The 20,816-nt window shown below is 39.5% G+C and overlaps 1 protein-coding gene across 1 annotated transcript in view; it reads left to right on the top strand.

Moving 5' to 3' along the window:
• The first annotated feature begins 228 nt into the window (after nucleotides 1–228).
• The window catches only part of PDE3B (phosphodiesterase 3B), a 179,656-nt gene continuing 159,068 nt past the window's right edge, over nucleotides 229–20,816 (top strand). The window contains exon 1 of the mRNA XM_004752027.2: nucleotides 229–1,347. Within this exon, the coding sequence (XP_004752084.1) occupies nucleotides 364–1,347 (984 nt within the window). The 5' untranslated portion in view covers nucleotides 229–363. The remainder of the gene's footprint in view (nucleotides 1,348–20,816) is intronic.

Below are 20,816 nucleotides of genomic sequence, written 5' to 3'. Positions count from 1 at the left end.
CAGCCGCCGCTCGCGCGCCCAACGGACCAGCCTGGGGCCGGGAGGTAACTGTTGCAGCCCGCGGGAGCTGGGAGGCGACGCCGAGTCTCCCGTCCCGAGAGGTGTCCGAGAGACAGGGAGGGGGCGGCCGCGGACGGTCCCGAGAGCAGTCCCTTCCGCCCCTCTTCTCCGCCAGCATGTCGCGGACCCCGCCGCTCAGCCGCCCGCGCGGCGGGGACCCCGGGCCGCGGCGGCGGGCGCAGCCCTGACGCGCAGCCGAGCCGGGGGGTGCCCCGAGCGCGCGGGCGGAGGCTGAGGGAGCGCGAGCAGCCGCCGCGGTCCGAGCGGGGCGTGTGGAGCCCCGCGGCCAGCCGGGTCCGGGCCATGAGGAGGGACGAGCGAGACGCCAAAGCCATGCGGTGCCCGCAGCCGCCGGAGGGGGCCGGCTCGCCCCCCGAGAGTCTGAGGAACGGCTACGTGAAGAGCTGCGTGAGCCCCCTGCGGCAGGACCCTCCGCGCGGCTTCTTCTTCCACCTCTGCCGCTTCTGCAACGTGGACCTGCTGCTGCCGCCGCCGGCCTCCCCCCAGCAGCCGCGCCGCGGCTCCCCCTCCGCCCGGGCGCGCCTCTCGCTGGGCGTTCTGGCCGCCTTTGTCCTCGCCCTGCTGCTCGGCTCGGGGCCCGGGAGCTGGTCTGCCGGGGCCGCCCGGCTGCGGACTCTGCTGAGCGTGTGCTCGCACAGCCTCAGCCCCCTGTTCAGCATCGCCTGTGCCTTCTTCTTCCTCACCTGCTTCCTGACCCGGAGCAAGCGGGGCCCCGGGCCGGGCCGGAGCGGCGGCGGCTCCTGGTGGCTGTTGGCGCTGCCAGTCTGCTGTTATCTGGGGGACTTCTTGGTGTGGCAGGCGTGGGCTTGGGCTTGGGGGCCCGGAGACGCGGGGACCCCAGGCGCGGCCCCGCACACGCCCCCCGCGGTGGCGGGCAGGTTGTTCTCGGTGCTGGGCTGCGTGGGCTTGCTGACGCTCGCGCACCCGGCGAGGCTCCGGCCCGGCATCCTGGTGCTGCTCTTCTCCGGCTTCGTCTGGTGGGTCTCCTTCACCGGCCTCGGGTCGCTGCCCGCAGCCCTCAGGCCGCTGCTCTCCTGCCTGGTCGGGGACGCCGGCTGCCTGCTAGCCCTGGGCTTGGATCACTTCTTTCAGATCAGGGAAGCCCCGCATCATCCTCGCTTGGCCAGTGCCTCCGAGGACAAAGTGCCTGTGATCAGACCCCGCAGGAGGTCCAGCTGCGTGTCGTTCGGAGAAACTTCGGCCGGTTACTCCGGCAGTTGCAAGATGTTCAGGAGACCTTCTCTGCCTTGCATTTCCCGAGAACAGGTATGTTACCAGAAAGCACGGCTTGGTAAGGGAGTGCGGTTTTATCGCTTCAATTCCCAACTTGAATTAGCGAACTTGAAAGCGTGTTCACTTCCAGGCTGGGGGTCGGGGGGGGGGGATGTTTTGTTCTGGAAAGAATTCCTAAATTACAGGAGGCTTTTTAAACACGCGGAGGTACCTTTTATCATGGAGTTGAAATGAAAGAGTAGACTGATTATATTGCACTTTTAAAAGACTTTGTTCATGCGATAGATGAGTTCTCAGGAATGAAGTGGGTTATTTGCGGTTTAATAGATCGACGACTGCCACTTTGGCATACACTAATGTAGGTCTTTTTGATGCTATTTGTGCTGTTATAATGGTAGTGTCTCTCCAGTGATAACATACAGGCATTAGATTGAATACGTGCCTATGTATAAACTTTAATCAGAGCGGTTTCATTCTTGATAATCGAGAGGAAGAATTAGAGACCATACAATGAATAGCGATGAGCTTTGGAACGGAGGCTTAGAGTAGATGAAAAGGTTGTTGGAAATAATTTTTAAGGATTCGTCCCCTCTCCCATTTCAGTAGTATAGGCCATTGTAATCTTTTACAGACTAACTCATGGTCGTGGGTATTTGTTGCATAATTAGGAGAATGTTGTAACAGTTTAACCTTTAAACTTAGTAATGTCTGTAAAGATGCCAAAAGCTTTTCCTTTTCCTTTTCCTTTTTTTCCCCTGTAGGTTTACAGGTTTTTGTTTTTTAAAGGAATTGAAATCATCCTCAGGGAAGAATTTCTCTTTATGTGGCTTAGAGACTTAGTCTTCTGCATCACCAAGAAATCAGCAAATACAGTTGTTATTCATTGAGCATATGCTAGGTGCAAAACACTACATATATTGTCCCAGTTGCTCACAGAAACCTTGTATGGTAGATGACAACCTCAAATTAGAAATGAGTAAATTGAGGCTTAGAGATACCCAGCCTCACACATCCAGTAAGTGGCAGAGCAGGGATTTGAACCTAGATCTTTCAGTTTTCAATGCTGTTTTTTTTAGCAACTAAAAGGATGTGTGTAGAGGCTTTTTGTAGGAGAGTAGGAGTCTGTACCATTGGTTTTCAGACTTTTTGTTTGGTGATATGTTTTACACTGGAACCCAGTGTATTTGAAACAAAAGTTTCTTGTTCTTGCTACATCTAATGCTCTCTTTTCTTAGTAATTTTCAAGCTACTACACTGATTTTATGTTTAATACTGATCTGTAGTGTTGGGATGAGACCACACTTTGCTTCTTAAAAAGTTTTCTCAGAGACCACTTTTGTAGTCTGTAATTTGGCCAAATGCTATTAAGAATTGTTCAAAATATGTTATGCCTTTTGTTTTCTTAGTTTACAGCCAGTGATACTAGACAATGCTTAGAAAATGTGTGTCAGGAGAAAAACTTGTGGGAAGATTTACTGCAGAGCAGAGTAATACCAGCCCTTTTCATAGATTGGAATGGCATTTGGTTTGACTCTATGTGAATAGGTTTTTTTTTTTTTTTTTTTTTTTAATAGGTTGTATTTTTTAACAACGGAAAGGTCTTTTAGCAATGTCATCACATTTGAAGACAAGTTTCCTGTACTTAACAGTATTACATTTTAATGTATTTAATTGTAATCTGTTGGCATAGTGGATTATGGCTGTTGTTTTGTAAATCGAAAATTCTTGGTCTTCTTAATCCTAGTCTGATGCCCTTTCCATAACAGCAACCCTTTTCAACCCTCCGCTAGGTACAGCGTTGTTACTGCCAAGTTGCTTCACTTACTGTTTCTATTAGAGAAAAATACAATTTCACTTTTAAAAAGGTTATATTTTCTTATTTCAGGAAACTTACATTTCACAATGAATAGGAACATTTTTGGGGTCTTATATATATGGTATTAGTCCAAGGGGTTTATATGTGGTTATTTAATATGTAACGTCATAAAATAATGCTATTTCGGCATTACTAGAAATTACTAGATATTTTTAACTTAGCAAAACAACTTATTTTATTTTATTAGCAAAAGTTGTAATAATCATATTTTTACTAATGCTAAATTCCTGAAGTTTGACAGTGGGTCTTTGGTTTTGTTTGCATGTTGTTTATGCTAAAGAAATTAAGGGGAAATCAGTACTTTTATGGAAGTAAAAGATAAGAGATTTTCTGATTTTAAAAGTGCTGAACTTTTATATGACAATCGTGAAGCTACCTTTTTGTTTCAGAAAGTGAAGGAAGACAAAAAAGATTTTGGGTAGAACTTGAACAGGGGGAAATGCCCTAACTTCATTGGCAGAGGGGTCAAGGGTAAAGTCTGGGCTCTGCTGTGTAATCTTGGAAGAGTCAGTGAGTGAATTTTTCTGAGTCTCAGGATCCTGTCAAGTTAGGGGATCCCCAGTACATTAATTCTGTAATAACTTTCAATTCTAGAATCCATTTCTTCTAGTAAGTTATAAACAACAATGTAACTAAAACATCACAAATAGTAGTTCTTGAAGTTGAGGATACTGCTAAGCCATATTTTTTAATTGGAAAAGAATAGAGAACTTCTAACAAGTGCATATGGATTCATTTATGGATTGATAACAAAATGATGATACTTTCATTTCCTTAAGAACTTAAATGTTTTTATAAACATCTTTGAAAAACAATTGAAAACTCGTATTAATAAAAATGTTTTTAATTGTGTCAGAGCAGATTTAAAGTAATGTTTGAGTTTTGGGATGTTAAGTATGATGTTGAAAAATCAACGTGTTTGTAAGATACTTTATTTTTCACAATTACATTGGTAGCATTTGATGTAAATGCTGTGTCTGTCTCAGTTCTTAGCGAAGGGTTTTTGTTATTCGCAGAGCATTTAGAGATTTAAAGTTTAAATCTACTTATTGCTCGTGGGTTCATGGAAAGAAGCACTAAATTTGTAGTACATATGCCATCAGTGAGCTGAAACTAATAGGAAGCTAAAAGAAAAAAAATCAGTTGTCTGCATAGAAGCATTGACCAGAATTTAACAAAGTAAATGTCTATGCCATTTTACTTGTGTATTCTACAGTAAGTTTTCAGTTTTTCAGCCAGATTCTTTGGTGTGTGATAGACTTGGTAAGTATGAGGTTTTGAAAGGTAAGTTAGTGTGTTGAGAAATTTTTCTATACCTAAAATGCTAAGTGCTTCCTAAAAGGTTGAGTAAATATTTAAAAATTCTGTGGCCTTAAAGCCCATAAATATCATTTAAAGTGTTAATTTTATTTGAAAAAAGATACACACATGTAGTATGAAGGCTTTTAAAAAAGATTTTAAAGTTTAAGTGATTATTTACCCCCTTAAGGAATTTGCAAGGCAAACCCCACTGTGAATTTCTTTAATAATACTTTACTGTTTGTGATATTTATTTTATGGTTTTAATGAGTGAGTGTTTTATTCTCATTTCATGTTCGTGTTTTTGTATAAAAGTATCAACGTATGTAATTATTTTATGCTCTATTTTGTAAATATTGTCTGTACTCTGCCATCCATGTTATTTTTCAAAAACACAGATTTAATGAAATCACTCACTCTTAAAAATCTCTTAGGCTTTTCATTGTTCGTTCACAGGATAAAGTTCATGCTCTTGACCCTTGCTTGCAAAGTCCTTTATAAACTGCTTTTAGCCTTTTTCTTGTTTTGTTTTTAAAAAAAGCCATCTGGGATTTATGGAACACCCCTTCCTTACATCCATCTTTGGTTCTGGCTGTTTGAGGACTGCTTATTGTCATTGATGTGTAGATTTTTTCCTTCTTTTACCATTTACACTGGTTGAAATCTCCTTTTTTTTATTTTTAAGATTTTATTTATTTATTTGACATATATATAGAGAGAGATCACAAGCAGGCGGGGGTCAGGGGCACAGCAGGCTCTCTGGTGAGCAGAGAGCCCAGTGCGGCCTGATCCCAGGACTCAGAGACCGTAACCTGAGCTGAAGGCAGGGACTCAACCCACTGAGCCACCCAGGTGCCCCTGAAATCTCCTTTAAGAAAGGAGAAATCTCCTTTAAGAAAATCTTATTTAAGATTAAGAATCTTTACCCAAATCAATGTGTAAGCTGAGGGCAAAGCTCCGTTATAGCAAAATTGGCCATATTTAAAAATAAAAATAAAAGGTGGGAAAAAAAAAAGGTAACAAATCACGTGAAGTAGTGATGATGTGGGAAAGAATATTTTCATTATATTGAATAAAATGATAACGTCTCTGTAGTTTATATTTTCCCATACCAAGTGAAAGGTAAATAGAGTCAACCGGGAATAAAACCATATAAAGTTTTTTTTCATTGCCCTCTCACTTTCTATCCTCCTCAGAGGGAGGCCCATTTTAGTCTCTTTCCTTTTTCCCATTCAGTTACCATGTCAGCCTATTTCCCTAGCACATTCTCCCACTTTCCCATACCCCATCCAAAGCAAGAATAGGCTACACTTGCTGAAAATTTCCAGGTTTTTTTTTGTTTTTAATTTTTAATTTTTATATAAACATATAATATATTTTTATCCCAGGGGTACAGGTATGTGAATCGCCAGGTTTGCACACTTCACAGCACTGAAAATTTCCAGTTTATTTCAACATAAATATATTTATATAGCTATGGAAGAGATTTACAATTTATCTAATTGAAATGTCATTTTATATAAAGGAAAGTAATTCAACTCCAGAGAGATAATACCATGTCTAGGTTATGCTGTGAAATATTGGGATACGGGGATTAGAGCCCAGGTCTTGGGTCCTAGTCTCCTGTATTTTCCGTAAAAAACATATATGCACCTGCAGTCGTAGTTTTCCAAGGCCGTCTTCAGTTTTGCCAGTTATCTCCAATTATGTGATAAATGATATCCTTGGTAAAACGAGGTAGGGGAGTGAAGAGTGACGGGAGAGAGAAAGGAGGGAAGTCTTGATCACCTGGTTCATAATGACCTTGAAGACCTCCTTGGTACCTGATGTGGTTGTTTCAGGGTGACTCGTCGGGACGCAACTGAAACTCCAGTGTCTTTAGAGGCCAGCTCCATAACACATTTCTGTTAACATGTAGGGGAAGGAGGGGAGGGCAGGAAGAATGGAAGTGAACTGATGACGATTGCCTACTTTGCTTAAGGCATTCAATCTGGACAAAACAAACTGGACAACTGTGTTAGCCAAGCAAAACTTGAGAAGAGCTGAGTTCTGAGTCAATTCTGACAGTTTATGACATTGTTCACCATATCATATACAAGTTAATCCCCTTTTAAGTGATTGTTAGAAGCTCTTTCCTAGAAGTTGGGGCGGAGGAATGTATTTCCTGCTTTTTCTTTTACAACCTTGAACTTTCCCTGCACTATTGCTACGTAGCAGGTATCTTTTTAAAGATCTTTATCCCTCCTTTATCAATGAGAGTACATTGTTTGACTACTTCTTCCTTAGATCTCATACAACTTGAATTCATTATATTTTACATTTATTTAGTTAATGTTTAAATTTGTAAATGAGAAATGCCATACATGAAAGACTATACATATGTATATTTTTATACAGTTTAAAGAAGAAAATAAAACTAAAGTCATGTACTCACCACTCATTTTTTTTTAAAATATTTTTATTTATTTATTTGGCAGACAGGGATCAAAAGCAGGCAGAGAGGCAGGCAGGAGGAAGCAGGGTCCCTGCTGAGCAGAGAGCCAGATGTGGGGCTCGATCCCAGGACCCGGGGATCATGACCTGAGCTGAAGGCAGAGGCTTTAACCCACTGAGCCACCCAGGCACCCCTTTCTTTCTCTCTCTCTTTCTTTCTTTCTTTTTTTTTTAATAACACCACTCATTTTCTTTGCCCGTTGTAACCTATTTTGCATCTCCTCCCTGTGCTGGAAGCAACACATCTGTCCTGATTTTTTTTTTTCCCTATTAATTCCTTTGCTTATCTTTATAATTATAATCCTCATGAATGTTTCCTAAGTAAATAATGTGGTGTTAATGTTGCCTACGTCTGAACTTTAAGTAAATAGAATCATGCTGTATGAATTCTCCCAAAACCTTTTTATTTCCTGATGTTTTCTGTGATTGATCCATGTTGATTATAGTTGTAGTTAATTTTCAGTGCTATATAGTGTTTCATTTTATGGCCATAGTAAAATTTATTTATCCATTCATGTTAATGGACCCTTCTTCGGTGGTTTTCAGTTTTTTTGCTGTGATGTATAATGCTGCTGTGAAAATTCTTGTAAATGTATCCTGGTGCATGAGTGTATCTAGAAGTAGAATTGCTGAGTTGTAAGGTATGTTTGTGTTCAACTTTACTAGGCAGAATAATGGCACTACAAAGATGTCCTTGTTCTAATCCCTGGAATTTATGAATTTGTTGCTTTACATGGCAGAGGGGACTTTGCAGATGAGATTAAGTTAAGGGCCTTGAGATGGGGAGATCAACCAGGATTATCTGGGTGGATCCAGTGTAATTGCAAGGGCCCTTAAAAAGTGGAAGAGGGAGACAGAAGAGATCACAGAAAGAGATGTGACGGTTGGCATTACGGTTAAAATAATACAGTGTGAAAGAGACTCAATCCACCTCTGGCTTTGAAATGGGAGAAGGTGGCTGGGAGCCAAGCAAAGCAGGCACTGTTTCAAAGCTGGAAAAGACAGGGAAAGGGATTTTTCTCTACAGCTCCCACAAAATAATGAAGCCTTGCCAGTACCTTGCATTTAGCTCAGTCAAACCAGCCTGACCCATAGGACTGTAAAATAATAAATTTGTGTTGTTTTATACCACTGAGTTTCTCATTATCTGTTAAAGGAATGTGTGCATTTGCATTAACTGCTGTAACAGTTTACATGTGGCAGTAACAAAGTACCACAGACTGGTGGCTTATGCCACAGAGATCCATGGTCTCTGTCCTAGAGCCTGGAAGTCCAGGATCAGGTGTCACCAGGCACAGTTGGTTCCTTCGCAAGGGCTTTGAGGGAGAAGCTGTTCCATGCCTGACTCCCAGCTTCTGGTGGTTTGCTGACAGTCTTAGGCATTTTTTGGATTGTAGATACATCACCCCTGTCTTTGCCTTCACCTTCCCACGGCACTTTCTCTGTGTCTCTTCATCTAGTTTTCCTTCAGAGCCTGTCTTTGTGTCCCGATTTCCCCTTTTTGTGAGGGCCCCTGTCATAATTACTTCTGTGAAGACCTTATTTCCAAATAAAGTCACCTTCTGAGGTACTGAAGGTTAGGATTTCAACATCTTTTCAGGGGGAACATAATTCAGCTCATATAAGTGGCAGAGGAAGCTAAGACAGTCTGGCAAGCTGAATTGTTTTTCACATTGGTTACACCGTTTATACTTTGGCTAGCAGTGAATAAGAATGCCATCACACCCATGATTCCTAGTTACTGACTTTAATTTTAGTTAGTCTGGTGAGTATGAAGTGGTGTTTCTTTGTGATTTTGATTTGTAGTTAACTAATTATGAATAAGACTATGTTTTTTTAAAGATTTTATTTATTTATTTGACAGATGGAGATTACAAGTAGGCAGAGAGGCAAGCAGAGAGAGGGGGGGGAAGCAGACTCCCTGCTGAGCAGAGAGCCCGATGCGGGGGCTCCATCCCAGGACCCTGGGATCATGATCTGAGCTGAAGGCAGAGGCTTTAACCCACTGAGCCACCCAGGCGCCCCAAGACTGAGTATTTTTTATGTTTATGGACTGTATTTTTTATTCAGGGATAACCTGCTTATATCTTAAGCTCTTTTAAAAGTTGGGTGGTTCATTTTTTCATTTCATTTCATTTTTTTCTTCAATAAATCATGAGTTCTTGGGGCACCTGGGTGGCTTAGTCAGTTAAGCATCTGACTTTGGCTTAGGTCAGGGTCCCAGAGTCCTGGGATCAAGCCCTACATGGGCTCCCTGCTTGGCGGGAAGCCTGCTTCTCCCTTTCCCACTCCCCCTGCTTGTGTTCCCTCTTTCGCTGACTCTCTCTGTCAAATACATAAACAAAATCTTTTAAAAAAAAGTCATGAGTTCTTTATGTATTCTGGGCATTAATCCTTTATTGATTATTTGAGTTGCCAATATTTCAGTTTTTATGATGTCTTTTGATAACTGAAGTTCTTAATTTTAATGCTGTCAGATTTGCCGATCTTTTCCTCTAATGGTAAGACTCTTTGTATCTTGTTTATAAAACCCTTCCCTATTGGAAATCCCCAAATAAACTTCTGTATTGTCTTTTTAAAGTTTTGCATTTCAAATGTTTTTACCCACCTAGAATTAATTTATATGTGTGATGTGATAGAGAGATCCAGTCTCATTTTTTTATCGAGTGAATATTCATTTATGTCAACAGTTTATTGAAAAATTTATTCTTTATCAGCAGCGCTACCTCTGCATAAATCAAGATTCAATGTAAACGTATGAATCTATCTGTGCTCTCTATTAGGTTTCTTTCTTTTAAAGATGGATTTATTTGTTGATTTATTTGACAGAAAAAGCAAGCAGAAGCAGGGAAGGGGGAGGCATAGGGAGAGGGAGAAGCAAGCTCCTCCCAGAGCAGGGAGCCAGATGGGATGCCAGGCTTAATTCTGGGACCCTGGGATCTTGACCTGAGCCAAAGATGCCACCCATGAGCCCCTCTGTTAGGTTTCCTTTGGTTCGTTTATGCACCCTGTGTTGATACTACATTGTCTTAATTATAATAGCTTTATAGTAAGACAATATATGGTAAATCCCCTTGGATAGTTACTCTTCTTTAAGAGTATGTTCAATGTTTTGTTTTGTTTGGGGTTTTTTTTTTTGGACTTTGCTTTTCAGTATAAATTTTAGAGTAAGTTTTTCAAGTTTCACAAAAAATCCTGTTGGGATTTTGATCAGCATTGAATTAAATCTTTTGAACAGTTTAGAGAAGAACTTGTTTTTGATTGAAACTTTTAAGTTGTATTTTTCTAGGAATTTATTTAATGTAACTTTTCTTTTATTTTTTTGAGGAGGATGCTTCTCTATTTTATTTTTATAATTAAGACATTTTAAAAAAATAAACATATAACGTATTATTAGCCCTAGGGGTACAGGTCTGTGAATCGCCAGGTTTACACACTTAACAGCACTCACCATAACACATACCCTCCCCAGTGTCCATATTAATGTAACTTTTCAAATTTTCTTGGTTCATAATATCTTTTTATTATCTGTCTAGTCTGTTCAGCATTTGGATTTATTTCCTCTTTTTCATTTCTGATATCATTTGTCTCTTTTTTCTTTGTTTCTAAGTCAGCCTTGCTAGAAGTTTATTTGCTTTTTATTCTTTTTTAAAAATCAGCTCTTTGGGGGTGCCTGGATGCCTCAGTGGGTTAAGCCGCTGCCTTCGGCTCAGGTCATGATCCCAGGGTCCTGGGATCGAGTCCCGCATCGGGCTCTCTGCTCTGCAGGAAGCCTGCTTCCTCCTCTCTCTCTGCCTGCCTCTCCATCTACTTGTGATTTCTCTCTGTCAAATAAATAAATAAAATCTTAAAAAAAAAATAAAAAATCAACTCTTTGGATTGGTACTTATTTTCTATTTTATTAAAAGATTTATTTATTTATTTCTTTTTTAAAAAGATTTATTTATTTATTTTAGAGAGAGAGCGTGCGCGAGTGTCTCGAGTGCACCACACAAGTGGCAGGGAGGGGCAGAGGGAGGGGGAGGGAGAAAATCTCAAGCAGACTCCCCACTGAGCAAGGAGCTTGGAGCAGGGCTTGATCCCCTAACACTGAGATCATGACCTGAGCCAAAATCAAGAGTCCGATGCTTAACCGCTCAGGTGCCCCTTCTTGTTCTTTTTCTAACTCTGTAACTGTGATACCAAGCTCATCAATTTTTAGCTTTTTTAGTGTCTGCATTGCAAATTACACATTTTTTTATAAATATTGCTTTAGTTGAATCTCACAGGTTTTGATGTGTACTATTATTATGATTCAGCCCTAAGCATTTTCTGATTTTTATTTTATTTTTCTAAAGATTTTATTTATTTATTTCAGAGAGAGAGCATGAGAGAGGAGAAGATCAGAGGGAGAAGCAGACTCCCTGTGGAGCTGGGATTCCGGCGCTCCGGGATCAGGACTTGAGCCGAAGGCAGTTGCTTAACAGACTGAGTCACCCAGGCGCCCTGATTTTCATTTTAATTTCCCTTTGACTAACAAGTTGTTTAGAAATCATAAAAATTTCTACAGTGCCTGGGTGGCTCAGTGGGTTAAGCCTCTGCCTTTGGTTCAGGTCATCATCTCAGGGTCCTGGGATTGAGCCTCACATCGGGCTCTCTGCTCAGCGGGGAGCCTGCTTCCCTTCCTCTCTCTCTGCCTGCCTCTCTGCCTGCTTGTGATCTCTGTCTGTCAAATAAATAAATAAAATCTTAAAAAAAAAAAAGACTTAAAAAAATTTCTAATCATGTAGGCTTTCTAGTTATTTTATTGTTTTCTGATTTAATTGCCTCGTGGGCAAAGATTGTGGCCTAACAAATGATCAGTTTTCATGAATGTTCTGTGTGCTTGAAAATAATACATCTTTTTCAATTTTTAGGTACAATGTTTGTGAGTTGTCTGGTAGACAAACATAAAATGTTCTTGCCACATTTTTCTGTTCCCTTACTGACTTTATCTTCTTGACCCATCAGTAGCTGGAGAGAATATTAAAAATCTCACTTTACTGGTGGATTTGTCAGTTTCCTCATTATAGTTTGCAATTTGCTTATGTTCATGAGTGCACAGATGGAGAATAAAACTTTTCAGATTTGATAGAATTACTTTTCAAAGGAACAGCAAAAAGGATACATGAGAGAAAGCACATTGCAAATGTTTAAGGAGTTAATGTAGGAAAGTAATGAAAAACTAATTAGATCAGAGTTAGCATATATTTGCAATTTGCCTTTTATATGTGCCTGGCCCTGGAGATACTAAGATGACAAGCCAGGATCTGTATTGCAAGGAGATCAAACTCTAATGGAGAGAGAAAGTATAAATAAATAATTACAGTTCATGTGGTTAGTGATACAGCAGAGGTATAAACAAGGTACAATGGGAGCATTACAGAAGGAACAACTAACTAACCCTTTCTAAGTGGAGTATCAGAAAGCCTGCAAAAAGTAATTAACAATTGATCTTTAATCTTCAGAGAAAGTTTCATCTTGGTATGAAACAAGTCAAAAATGAATTTTAAAAATTTCACTTCTGGGACACCTTGGGTGGTTTAGTCACTTATCTTCTGCCTTCAGCTCTAGTCATGATCCCAAGATTCTGGAATTGAATCCTGCATCTGACTCCTTGCTCAGTGGGGAGCCTGCTTCTCCCTCTGCCTGCTGTTCTTTTGTCGGCAGTTCCCCCTGCTCCTGTGGTCTCTTCCTCTCTCTCTTTGTCAAATAAATAAAATCTTTAAAAAAATTTTTTTCACTTCTCTGACTTTAAAAATAATTTTTTAAAGTTTATTCCAGCATAATTTTTACTTTATTCTAAATACATATGGAGGTAAATACTTCTTGTCAACTAATAAACTGAAAACTTCACAGAAAACATAGTTAGCCAAATCAGGCAAACTGTTCACTTTCAGTCACCAATCAGTGCTGATCACTAAAAAAGATGTTTAAGTTCTCTATCAGAAATGTCAATATCAGTGGTAAAAAGAGGCAATAAAACAGTGTGACCCGGGGCACCTGGGTGGCTCAGTGGGTTAAAGCTTCTGCCTTCAGCTCAGATCATGATCCCAGGGTTCTGGGATTGAGCCCCACGTCTGGCTCTCTGCTCAGCGGGGAGCCTGCTTCCTCCTCTCTCTCTGCCTGCCTCTCTACCTACTTGAGATCTCTGCCTGTCAAATAAATAAATAAAATCTTAAAAACAAACAAAAACCAGTGTACCCAGGATCAGAAAAGAGGCATTATCAGGAGATAGAATTACCAAATGCTCACTAGGGTACTAGTTTTAACAACCCTGTGAAGTTGGTATTGGGATCCTGTTTTGTAGCTAAAGCAAAAAGGTGAATTAACTAGCAAAAAGGTGTACTAAAGCAGAAAGGTGAATTAACTAGCCCCAAATCGCTTAGCTCATATATAGAAAATACTGTAATATGCTGAGTGCCATTTCCAGTATAAACAGACCTCTCAGAACTCTCCCAACTGAAATAACTACAGTTTTAAACATTGTATAGAATACTTTTTGAAAGGAATCACTGAGTAAGAAAATCACAGATCCCCCAAAAGAAGTAAAGTTAGTGTAGGGTAGAAAACATTTCCATCCTTCTAGGTTTTTTGGCTAGTCTAATAATTAAATTGACATAAAACAGATTAACAGGAGAACAATAATTTTGTATATATTGGAGCTTCATACAAACATTAAACTCAAAGAAGTGACCAAAGCAGGACTCTTCTATACCTTTTAGATGAAGAAACAATAAATTGATGAAGAATTGACAACAAAGGGATTTGGGCTTGGCGCAATAGTTGGTAAAGAAGTAACAAGATTTGGGGGCACCTGGGTGGCTCAGTGGGTTAAAGCCTCTGCCTTCGGCTCAGGTCATGATTCCAGGGTCCTGGGATCGAGCCCCACATCAGGCTCTCTGCTCAGCCGGGAGCCTGCTTCCCTCTCTCTCTCTGCCTGCCTCTCTGTCTGCTTGTGATCTCCATCTATCAAATAAAAAAATAATAAAAAATTAAAAAAAAAAAAGAAGTAACAAGATTTGTTTATACAGCCTTCTTGGCTCTAATTTCCCTATCTTTGGTGATAAGGGTACATTCTGCCCTCCTGGCACAGGGAGAGGTACCTCTCACGCTGGAGATTTATCTACTGCTTTTGGGGGCGGGGGACACAGGGAGGGTTAGAGTGTCCTTGCACCAGCTATTTCTCAAGTACCTTTATTTTTATTTGTTTTTAAACTTTTATTTTTTATTGAAGTATTTATAGTTGATATACTGTATTATATTAGTTTCAGGTAAGTAACATAATGGTTTGACAATTATGTACACCATGAAATGCTTGCTATGATGAGGGTAGTTATCTATCACCATACAAAGTTATTACAGTATTATTGACTATATTTCCTGTGCTAGTCAAGTATCTTTAATTCATAGTAATCAGGATGTCAGCATATTTGGGGATAGCATTTTCTGCTGTCCTTTAGTAGGAATTCTGAGTTTTCACTGGACGAGTTTCTGACCATCCTTAGTGACTTTGGACGTTTGCTTCTGTTAGATATGGCTAGGTTCAAGAGATTAAAATCTAGAGTTTGTCCAAAGCCAGGAATCTAATAAGAAACCTCTGCATAAAAGCTGAGACTCCCAAGTGCTATTCCCTTAGTGAAAGGGTACATGAGAAATAAAATACGGTCATGGATATGGGATGCTTATCTTCACCTTGGCACAAAGGAGTTGAGGAATAAAATATAGTAATGTATAACAAGAGGGCCCTCCTATAATTTTTTTTTTTTAATGTAAGCTCTGTGCTCAATGTGGGGCTTGAACTCACGACCTTGAGATCAATAGTTGCACGTTTTACCAACTGAACCAGCCAGATACCATCTCTCTCCCCCCATTTTTTTGTTTTTTATTTTTTAAATTGAAGTACAGTTGACACACATTGTTACACTAGTTTCAGTGATTGGATAGCTGTCTTACCAGTGCTCACCAAAAGTGTAGCTATCATTTGTCACTATATAACACTGTTATACTACTACTGACCATAGTCCCTTTCACCTATTTTGCCTATCCCATTATACCCTCTCCTCTGGAAACCAGTAGTTCTCTGTATTTATGGGTTAGTTTCTTCTTCTTCTTCTTCTTCTTTTTTTTTTTTTTGTTCATCTGTCCTTTGGATTACACATGTAAGTGAAATTATATGGTATTTGTCTTTCTTGAACTTACTTCACTTAGTATAATACCTTCTGAGTCCAATCATGTTGTCATCCCTTTTTATGGCTGCACCATGTTTTCTTTATCTGTTCATCTCTTGATAGGTGCTTCCATATCATAGCTATTGTAAATAGTGCAGCAAACATAGGGGTGCATATATCTTTTTTTTCCCTAATATATTTCCATATTAGTGGATTGTTTGTTTGTTTGTTTGTTTGCTTTGGGTAAATACCCAGTGGTAGAATTACTGGGTCTTACAGTGTTTCTATTTTTAACTTTTTTTTTTTTTAAGATTTTATTTATTTATTTGACAGACAGAGATCACAAGTAGGCAGAGAGGCAGGCAGAGAGAGGGGGGAGGAAGCAGGCTCCCTGCCGAGCAGAGAGCCCCATGCGGGACTCGATCCCAGGACCCTGAGATCATGACCTGAGCCGAAGGCAGCGGCTTAACCCACTGAGCCACCCAGGCGCCCCTATTTTTAATTTTTTGAGGAACCTCCTCCATTGTGTTTTCCACAGTGGCTGTACCAATTTATATTCCAATCAGAAGTGTATGAGGGTTCTTCTTCCTCCACATTTTTACCAACACTGGTTATTTCTTATCTTTTTTTTTTTTTTTTTTTTTTTAAAGATTTTACTTATTTGACATAGCACAAGCAGGCAGAGTGGCAGGCAGAGGGAGAGGGACAAGCAGGCTCTCTGCTGACCAGAAAGCCTGACATAGGGCTGGATCCTAGGACCTGAGCCGAAGGCAGATGCTTAATTGAGTCACCCAGGCGCCCCTCTTGTCTTTTTTGATACTGGCCATTGGGACAGATGTTAGGTGCTCTCTCCTTGTTGTTTTGATTCACATTTCCCTGATAATTAGAAATGCCAAGTATCTTTTCATGTTTTTTGGCCATCTGTATGTCTTCCTTGGAAAAATGTCTATTTGAGTCATTGGCTTATTTTTAAATCAGATGATTTGTGTTTTTGGTGTTGAATTTTATAAATTCTTTATATGGGCACCTGGGTGTCTCAGTTATTAAGTGCTTGCTTTTGGCTCAGGTCATGATCCCAGGGTCCTGGGATGGAGGCCCACACTGGGCTCCCTGTTTGGTGGGAAGCCTGCTTCTCCCTCTCCCGCTCCCCCTGCTTGTGTTCCCTCTCTCTCTGTGTCTCTGTCTGTCAAATAAATGCATAAAATCTTTTAAAAAATTATTTATATATTTTGGATATTAACACCTTACCAGATATATCATTTGCAGATATTTTCTCTCCGATTCTGTAGGTTGCCTTTCAGTTTTGTTGATTCTTTCCTTTGCTCTACAAAAGCTTTTAATTTTGGGGTAGTCTTGATAGTTTATTCTTACTTTTGTTTCCCTTGCTTGAGGCGGCATACCTAGAAAAATGTTGCTGAGGCTGGTGTCAGAGAGATTACTGGCTGTATTTTCTTTTAGGAGTTTTATGGTTTCAGGTCTTTAATCCATTTTTAGGTCTTTAATCCATTTTGAGTTTATTTTTGTATGTGGTATAAGAAAGTGGTCCAGTTTCATTCTTCTGCACGTGGCTGTCGAGTTTTCTCAGCGACATTTAGTGAAGAGACTCTTTAGCCTCCTGTGTTGTGGGTTAATTGACCATTGTAAGTGTGGATTTATTTCTGGACTCTGTTCTGTTGTTTCATTGATTCTAGGTGCCTCTTTTTGTGCTAGTTCCATACGGTTTTGATTATTACATCATTGTAGTGTATCTTGAAGTTTGGGATTGTGATGCCTGAAGCTTTTTCTTTTTTAAGATTGCTTTGGCTATTTGGGGTCTTTTGTGGTACCATACACATTTTAGAATTATTTTGTTCTAGTTCTGTGAAAAATGCTATTGATATTTTGGTAGGGAGTGCATTGAATCTGTAGATTGCTTTGGGCAGGATGTCTTAACAATTTTCAGTCTTCTAGTCCATGAACACAGTGTATCTTTCCATTTGTTTGTTTCATCCTTAATTTCTTTCATCAATGTTTTATAGTTTTCAGAGTACTGTATTCTTTTTGGTGCAATTGTAAATGAAATTGTTTTCTCTTTCTGCTATTTCATTATTGTATGGAAACATTATAGATTTCTCTATATTAAGTTTGTATCCCGCAGCTTTATTGAATTAATTTATTCTAACAGTGTATTGGTGGAGTCTTTAGGGTTTTCTATGTTTAGTATCATGTCATCTGCAAATAGTGACAATTTTACTTTTTCCTTATGAATTTGGGTGCTATTAATTAACTAATTAATTAATTATCTGATTGCTGTGACTAGGACTTCCCATACTGTATTGAATAAAAGTGACTAGAGTTGGGGGCAGTGGGGTGGCTCAGTCTTAGGCAGCTTCCTTTGGTTCAGGTCATGATCCCGGGGTTCCGGAACCCCGGGATCAAGCCCTGAATCTGGCTCCCTGCTCAACGGGAAGCCTGCCTCTCCCTCTGCCCCTGCTTGTATTCCCTCTCTTACTGTCTCTCACTCTCTCTCTCTGCCTCAAACAAACAAACAAGCAAGCAAATAAATAAAATCTTAAAAAAATAAAGTGACTAGAGTGGGCAGGTGACTACAGTGGGCATTCTTGTCTTAAAGGGAAAGTACTTTTCCACTGTTGAGTATAATATTTGTGGGTTTTTTTGTCTGTGACCTTTTTTATGTATTCCCTCTAAACTGACATCATTGAGCGTTTTTATTATGAATGGATGTTGAATTCTGTCAGATGCTTTTTTTTGTATCTGTTGGGATGATCATTTGATTTTTATCCTTCATCTTGTTAATATGGTGTATGACATTGATTGATTTGTGGGTATTGAACCATCTCTGCTTTGGTGGACTAAATCATTGATTTGTGGATATTGAGCCACTTTGTTTCAGCTAAATATATCCCACTCCATCATGGCTAATGATCCTTTTAATGTATTGGTGAATGCAGTTTGTTATATTTTGTTTTGGTAAATTTTAGTATCTGTGTTCATCAGGGTTATTGAACTATAGCTTTTGTTGTTGTTTTGTTTTGTTTTTGTGTCTGGTTTTGGTGTCAGGGTAATGCTGGCCTTGCAGAAATGAATTTGGAAGCTTCCTTTTTCTTCTTCCCGATGAGCAAAGAGCCCAATGTGGGGCTCGATCACAGGACCCTGGACTCATGACCTGAGCCCAAAGCAGATGCATAACAACTGAGCCACCAGGTGCCCCCTTTTTACCCTCCTAAACAAACTCTGTACCCATTAAATAACTCTCCATTCCCCTTATCCCCATAACCCTGATAACTGCTATTCCACTTTCTGTTTCTACGAGTTTTACTACTGCAGGTAACTCATATGAGTGGAATCGTACAGTATTTACCTTTTTGTGACTCATTTATTTCATTTAGCATAATCATTGTTGGAATTTTCATAGGAATTGCTTTGAATTCATAGATGGCTTTGAATAGTATATATATGTATTTTTTTTTTTTAAATTCCATTCATTTATTTGATAGAGAGAGACACTGAGAGAGGGAACATAAGCAAGGGGGAGCAGGAGAGGGAGAAGCAGGCTTCCTGCCCAGCAGGGAGCCAGACATGGAGCTCCATCCCAGGACCCTGGTATCACGACCCCTGAGCTGAGAGCAGATGCACAATAGCTGAGCTACTTAGAGGCACCTGAGGTTTGGATAGTATTGACACATTAACAGTATTACATCTTGTCTTCCATTAACTTGGGATGTCTATTTGTTTGTTTTTCTACTTATTTGTCTTTTTATCTTTTTAAGCATTGTTTTATAGTTTTCAGTGTATGCGTCTTTTTCCTCTTTGGTTAAGTTTTTTCCCAAGTATTCTTTTGATGATATTGTAAATGGAATTTTTTTCTAAAGATTTTATTTGTTTGATAGAGAGAGAGTGCATGTACCATCGGGGAAGCCACAGGCAGAAGCAGGCTCAATCCCAGAGTCCCGGGATCATGACCTGAGCTGAAGGCACACACACCTAAGAGCCTGAACCACACAGGCTGAACCACACAGATGATGCCTCTGGAATTGTTTCTTAGTTTCATTTGTGAATCGTTCATTGTGAGTGTATAGAAATACAGCTGATTTATTGTGTGATTTTGTATTCTGCTGCTTTTCTGAATTTCCTTATTCAGTGTGTGTTTAATCTTTATGGTCCTCATTGAGTGAAAACATTTTAAAACTAAGGCTTACTTAAGGCTTTTGTAGCTTTTTTTTTGGTAGCTTTCATCTTTTTCAGAGGAGTTCAAAGTTTACTGCAGGGGTGCCTGGATGGCTCAGTTGGTTAAGTGGCTGCTTTCCCCTTGGGTAATGATCCCAAAAGAGAGTCTGCTTATCCCTCTCCTTCTGCCTTTCCCCACTGCTCCCTCTCTAGATTGCTCTCTTTCAAATAAATTAATAAAATATTAAAAAAATAAAGTTAACTGCAAAATTGAGGTGAAGGTAAAGAAATTTTCCATATGTACTCTGCTCCCATACTGGTAGGTCCTTTCCATTATTAGCATCTCCCACGAGATTATATTAGTTACAACTGAGGGCCTACTTACCTTGAAACTTCATCATCACTCAAAGTACATAGTTTCTATTATGTTTCATTTCGGTGTTGTATAATCTGTAGGTTTTGACAAATGTATAATGACATGTATGCATCATTATGGAAAATAAAAAGTCTTTTCACTGCCCTAAAAAATCCTCTATGCTCTGCCATATGTATTCCTTCCCCCCAGTTCCACCCCTGGAAACCACTAATCTTTTTACTCTTTCCATACTTTTGCCTTTTCCAGAATTATAATTAGAATTATAAAGTACTCATTTAGTTTCTTTATATAAGTTAATGTTCTATATGTAGACTGAGAAGATGCAAGTGAAAAATGTCAAGTGGTCCCAAGGAAGGAAATTCATATTAAGATATTAAATAATTGTCACAGATAAAATTGTAAGGAAATTGGGCAGTGCATCATCAGGGGTCCATAAAACCTTCAAAGAAACAAGGCACAATGAGTAAGATCCTACAGGAAAAAAGTATATGGCAAAAAAATCACACTCAGTCGTTAGAGGTCAGAACTATCATATACCAGATATAGAAAATATTAATATGTTCAAAGAAATAAAATATAAGATTGGGAAAATGATTGGGGAACAGAGGATCAAAAGAACAGTCATACACATTTGAAAATTAGAACTTTTAAAGTTAAAAAATAACCATATATTAAAAACCTGATGCACATACTAATTAGCAGTTGAAGGACAGAATTTGTGAACCAGAACGTCAATCTGTAGAAACTATTCGTAATGTTTTGCAGAGAAAAAAAAGAGATCAAAATTAAGAGAAATAGAAAACTTGGAGAATGGGGAGAAAAGGCTTAACATGGATTTAATCGAAGCTCTAAAAGGAGGTAAGAAATGGAGAACAGGCAGTATTTGAGGAGCTAACGGCTGTAAAATAGTTTTATAGCTCTGATGAAAAATACCAACTGATACCTAGAAAGCTCTCTGGATCTTAAGCAAAAAAATAAAAGTCCATGCCAGGTGTATCATTGCAGAATTTGGAACACACAAAAAAGAGAAGTACTAAAAGAAGTCAGAAAAGAGAAATTTAACTACAAAAAGTGAATGACAGTTACATTGAAAGGTGACTTA

This window comes from Mustela putorius, unplaced genomic scaffold (genome assembly GCF_011764305.1).
Source record: "Mustela putorius furo isolate JIRA1106 unplaced genomic scaffold, ASM1176430v1.1 tig00003859_pilon_pilon_pilon, whole genome shotgun sequence".
In the NCBI taxonomy this organism is placed as follows: domain Eukaryota; kingdom Metazoa; phylum Chordata; class Mammalia; order Carnivora; family Mustelidae; genus Mustela; species Mustela putorius.
This window is presented reverse-complemented; position numbering and strand designations above follow the sequence as displayed.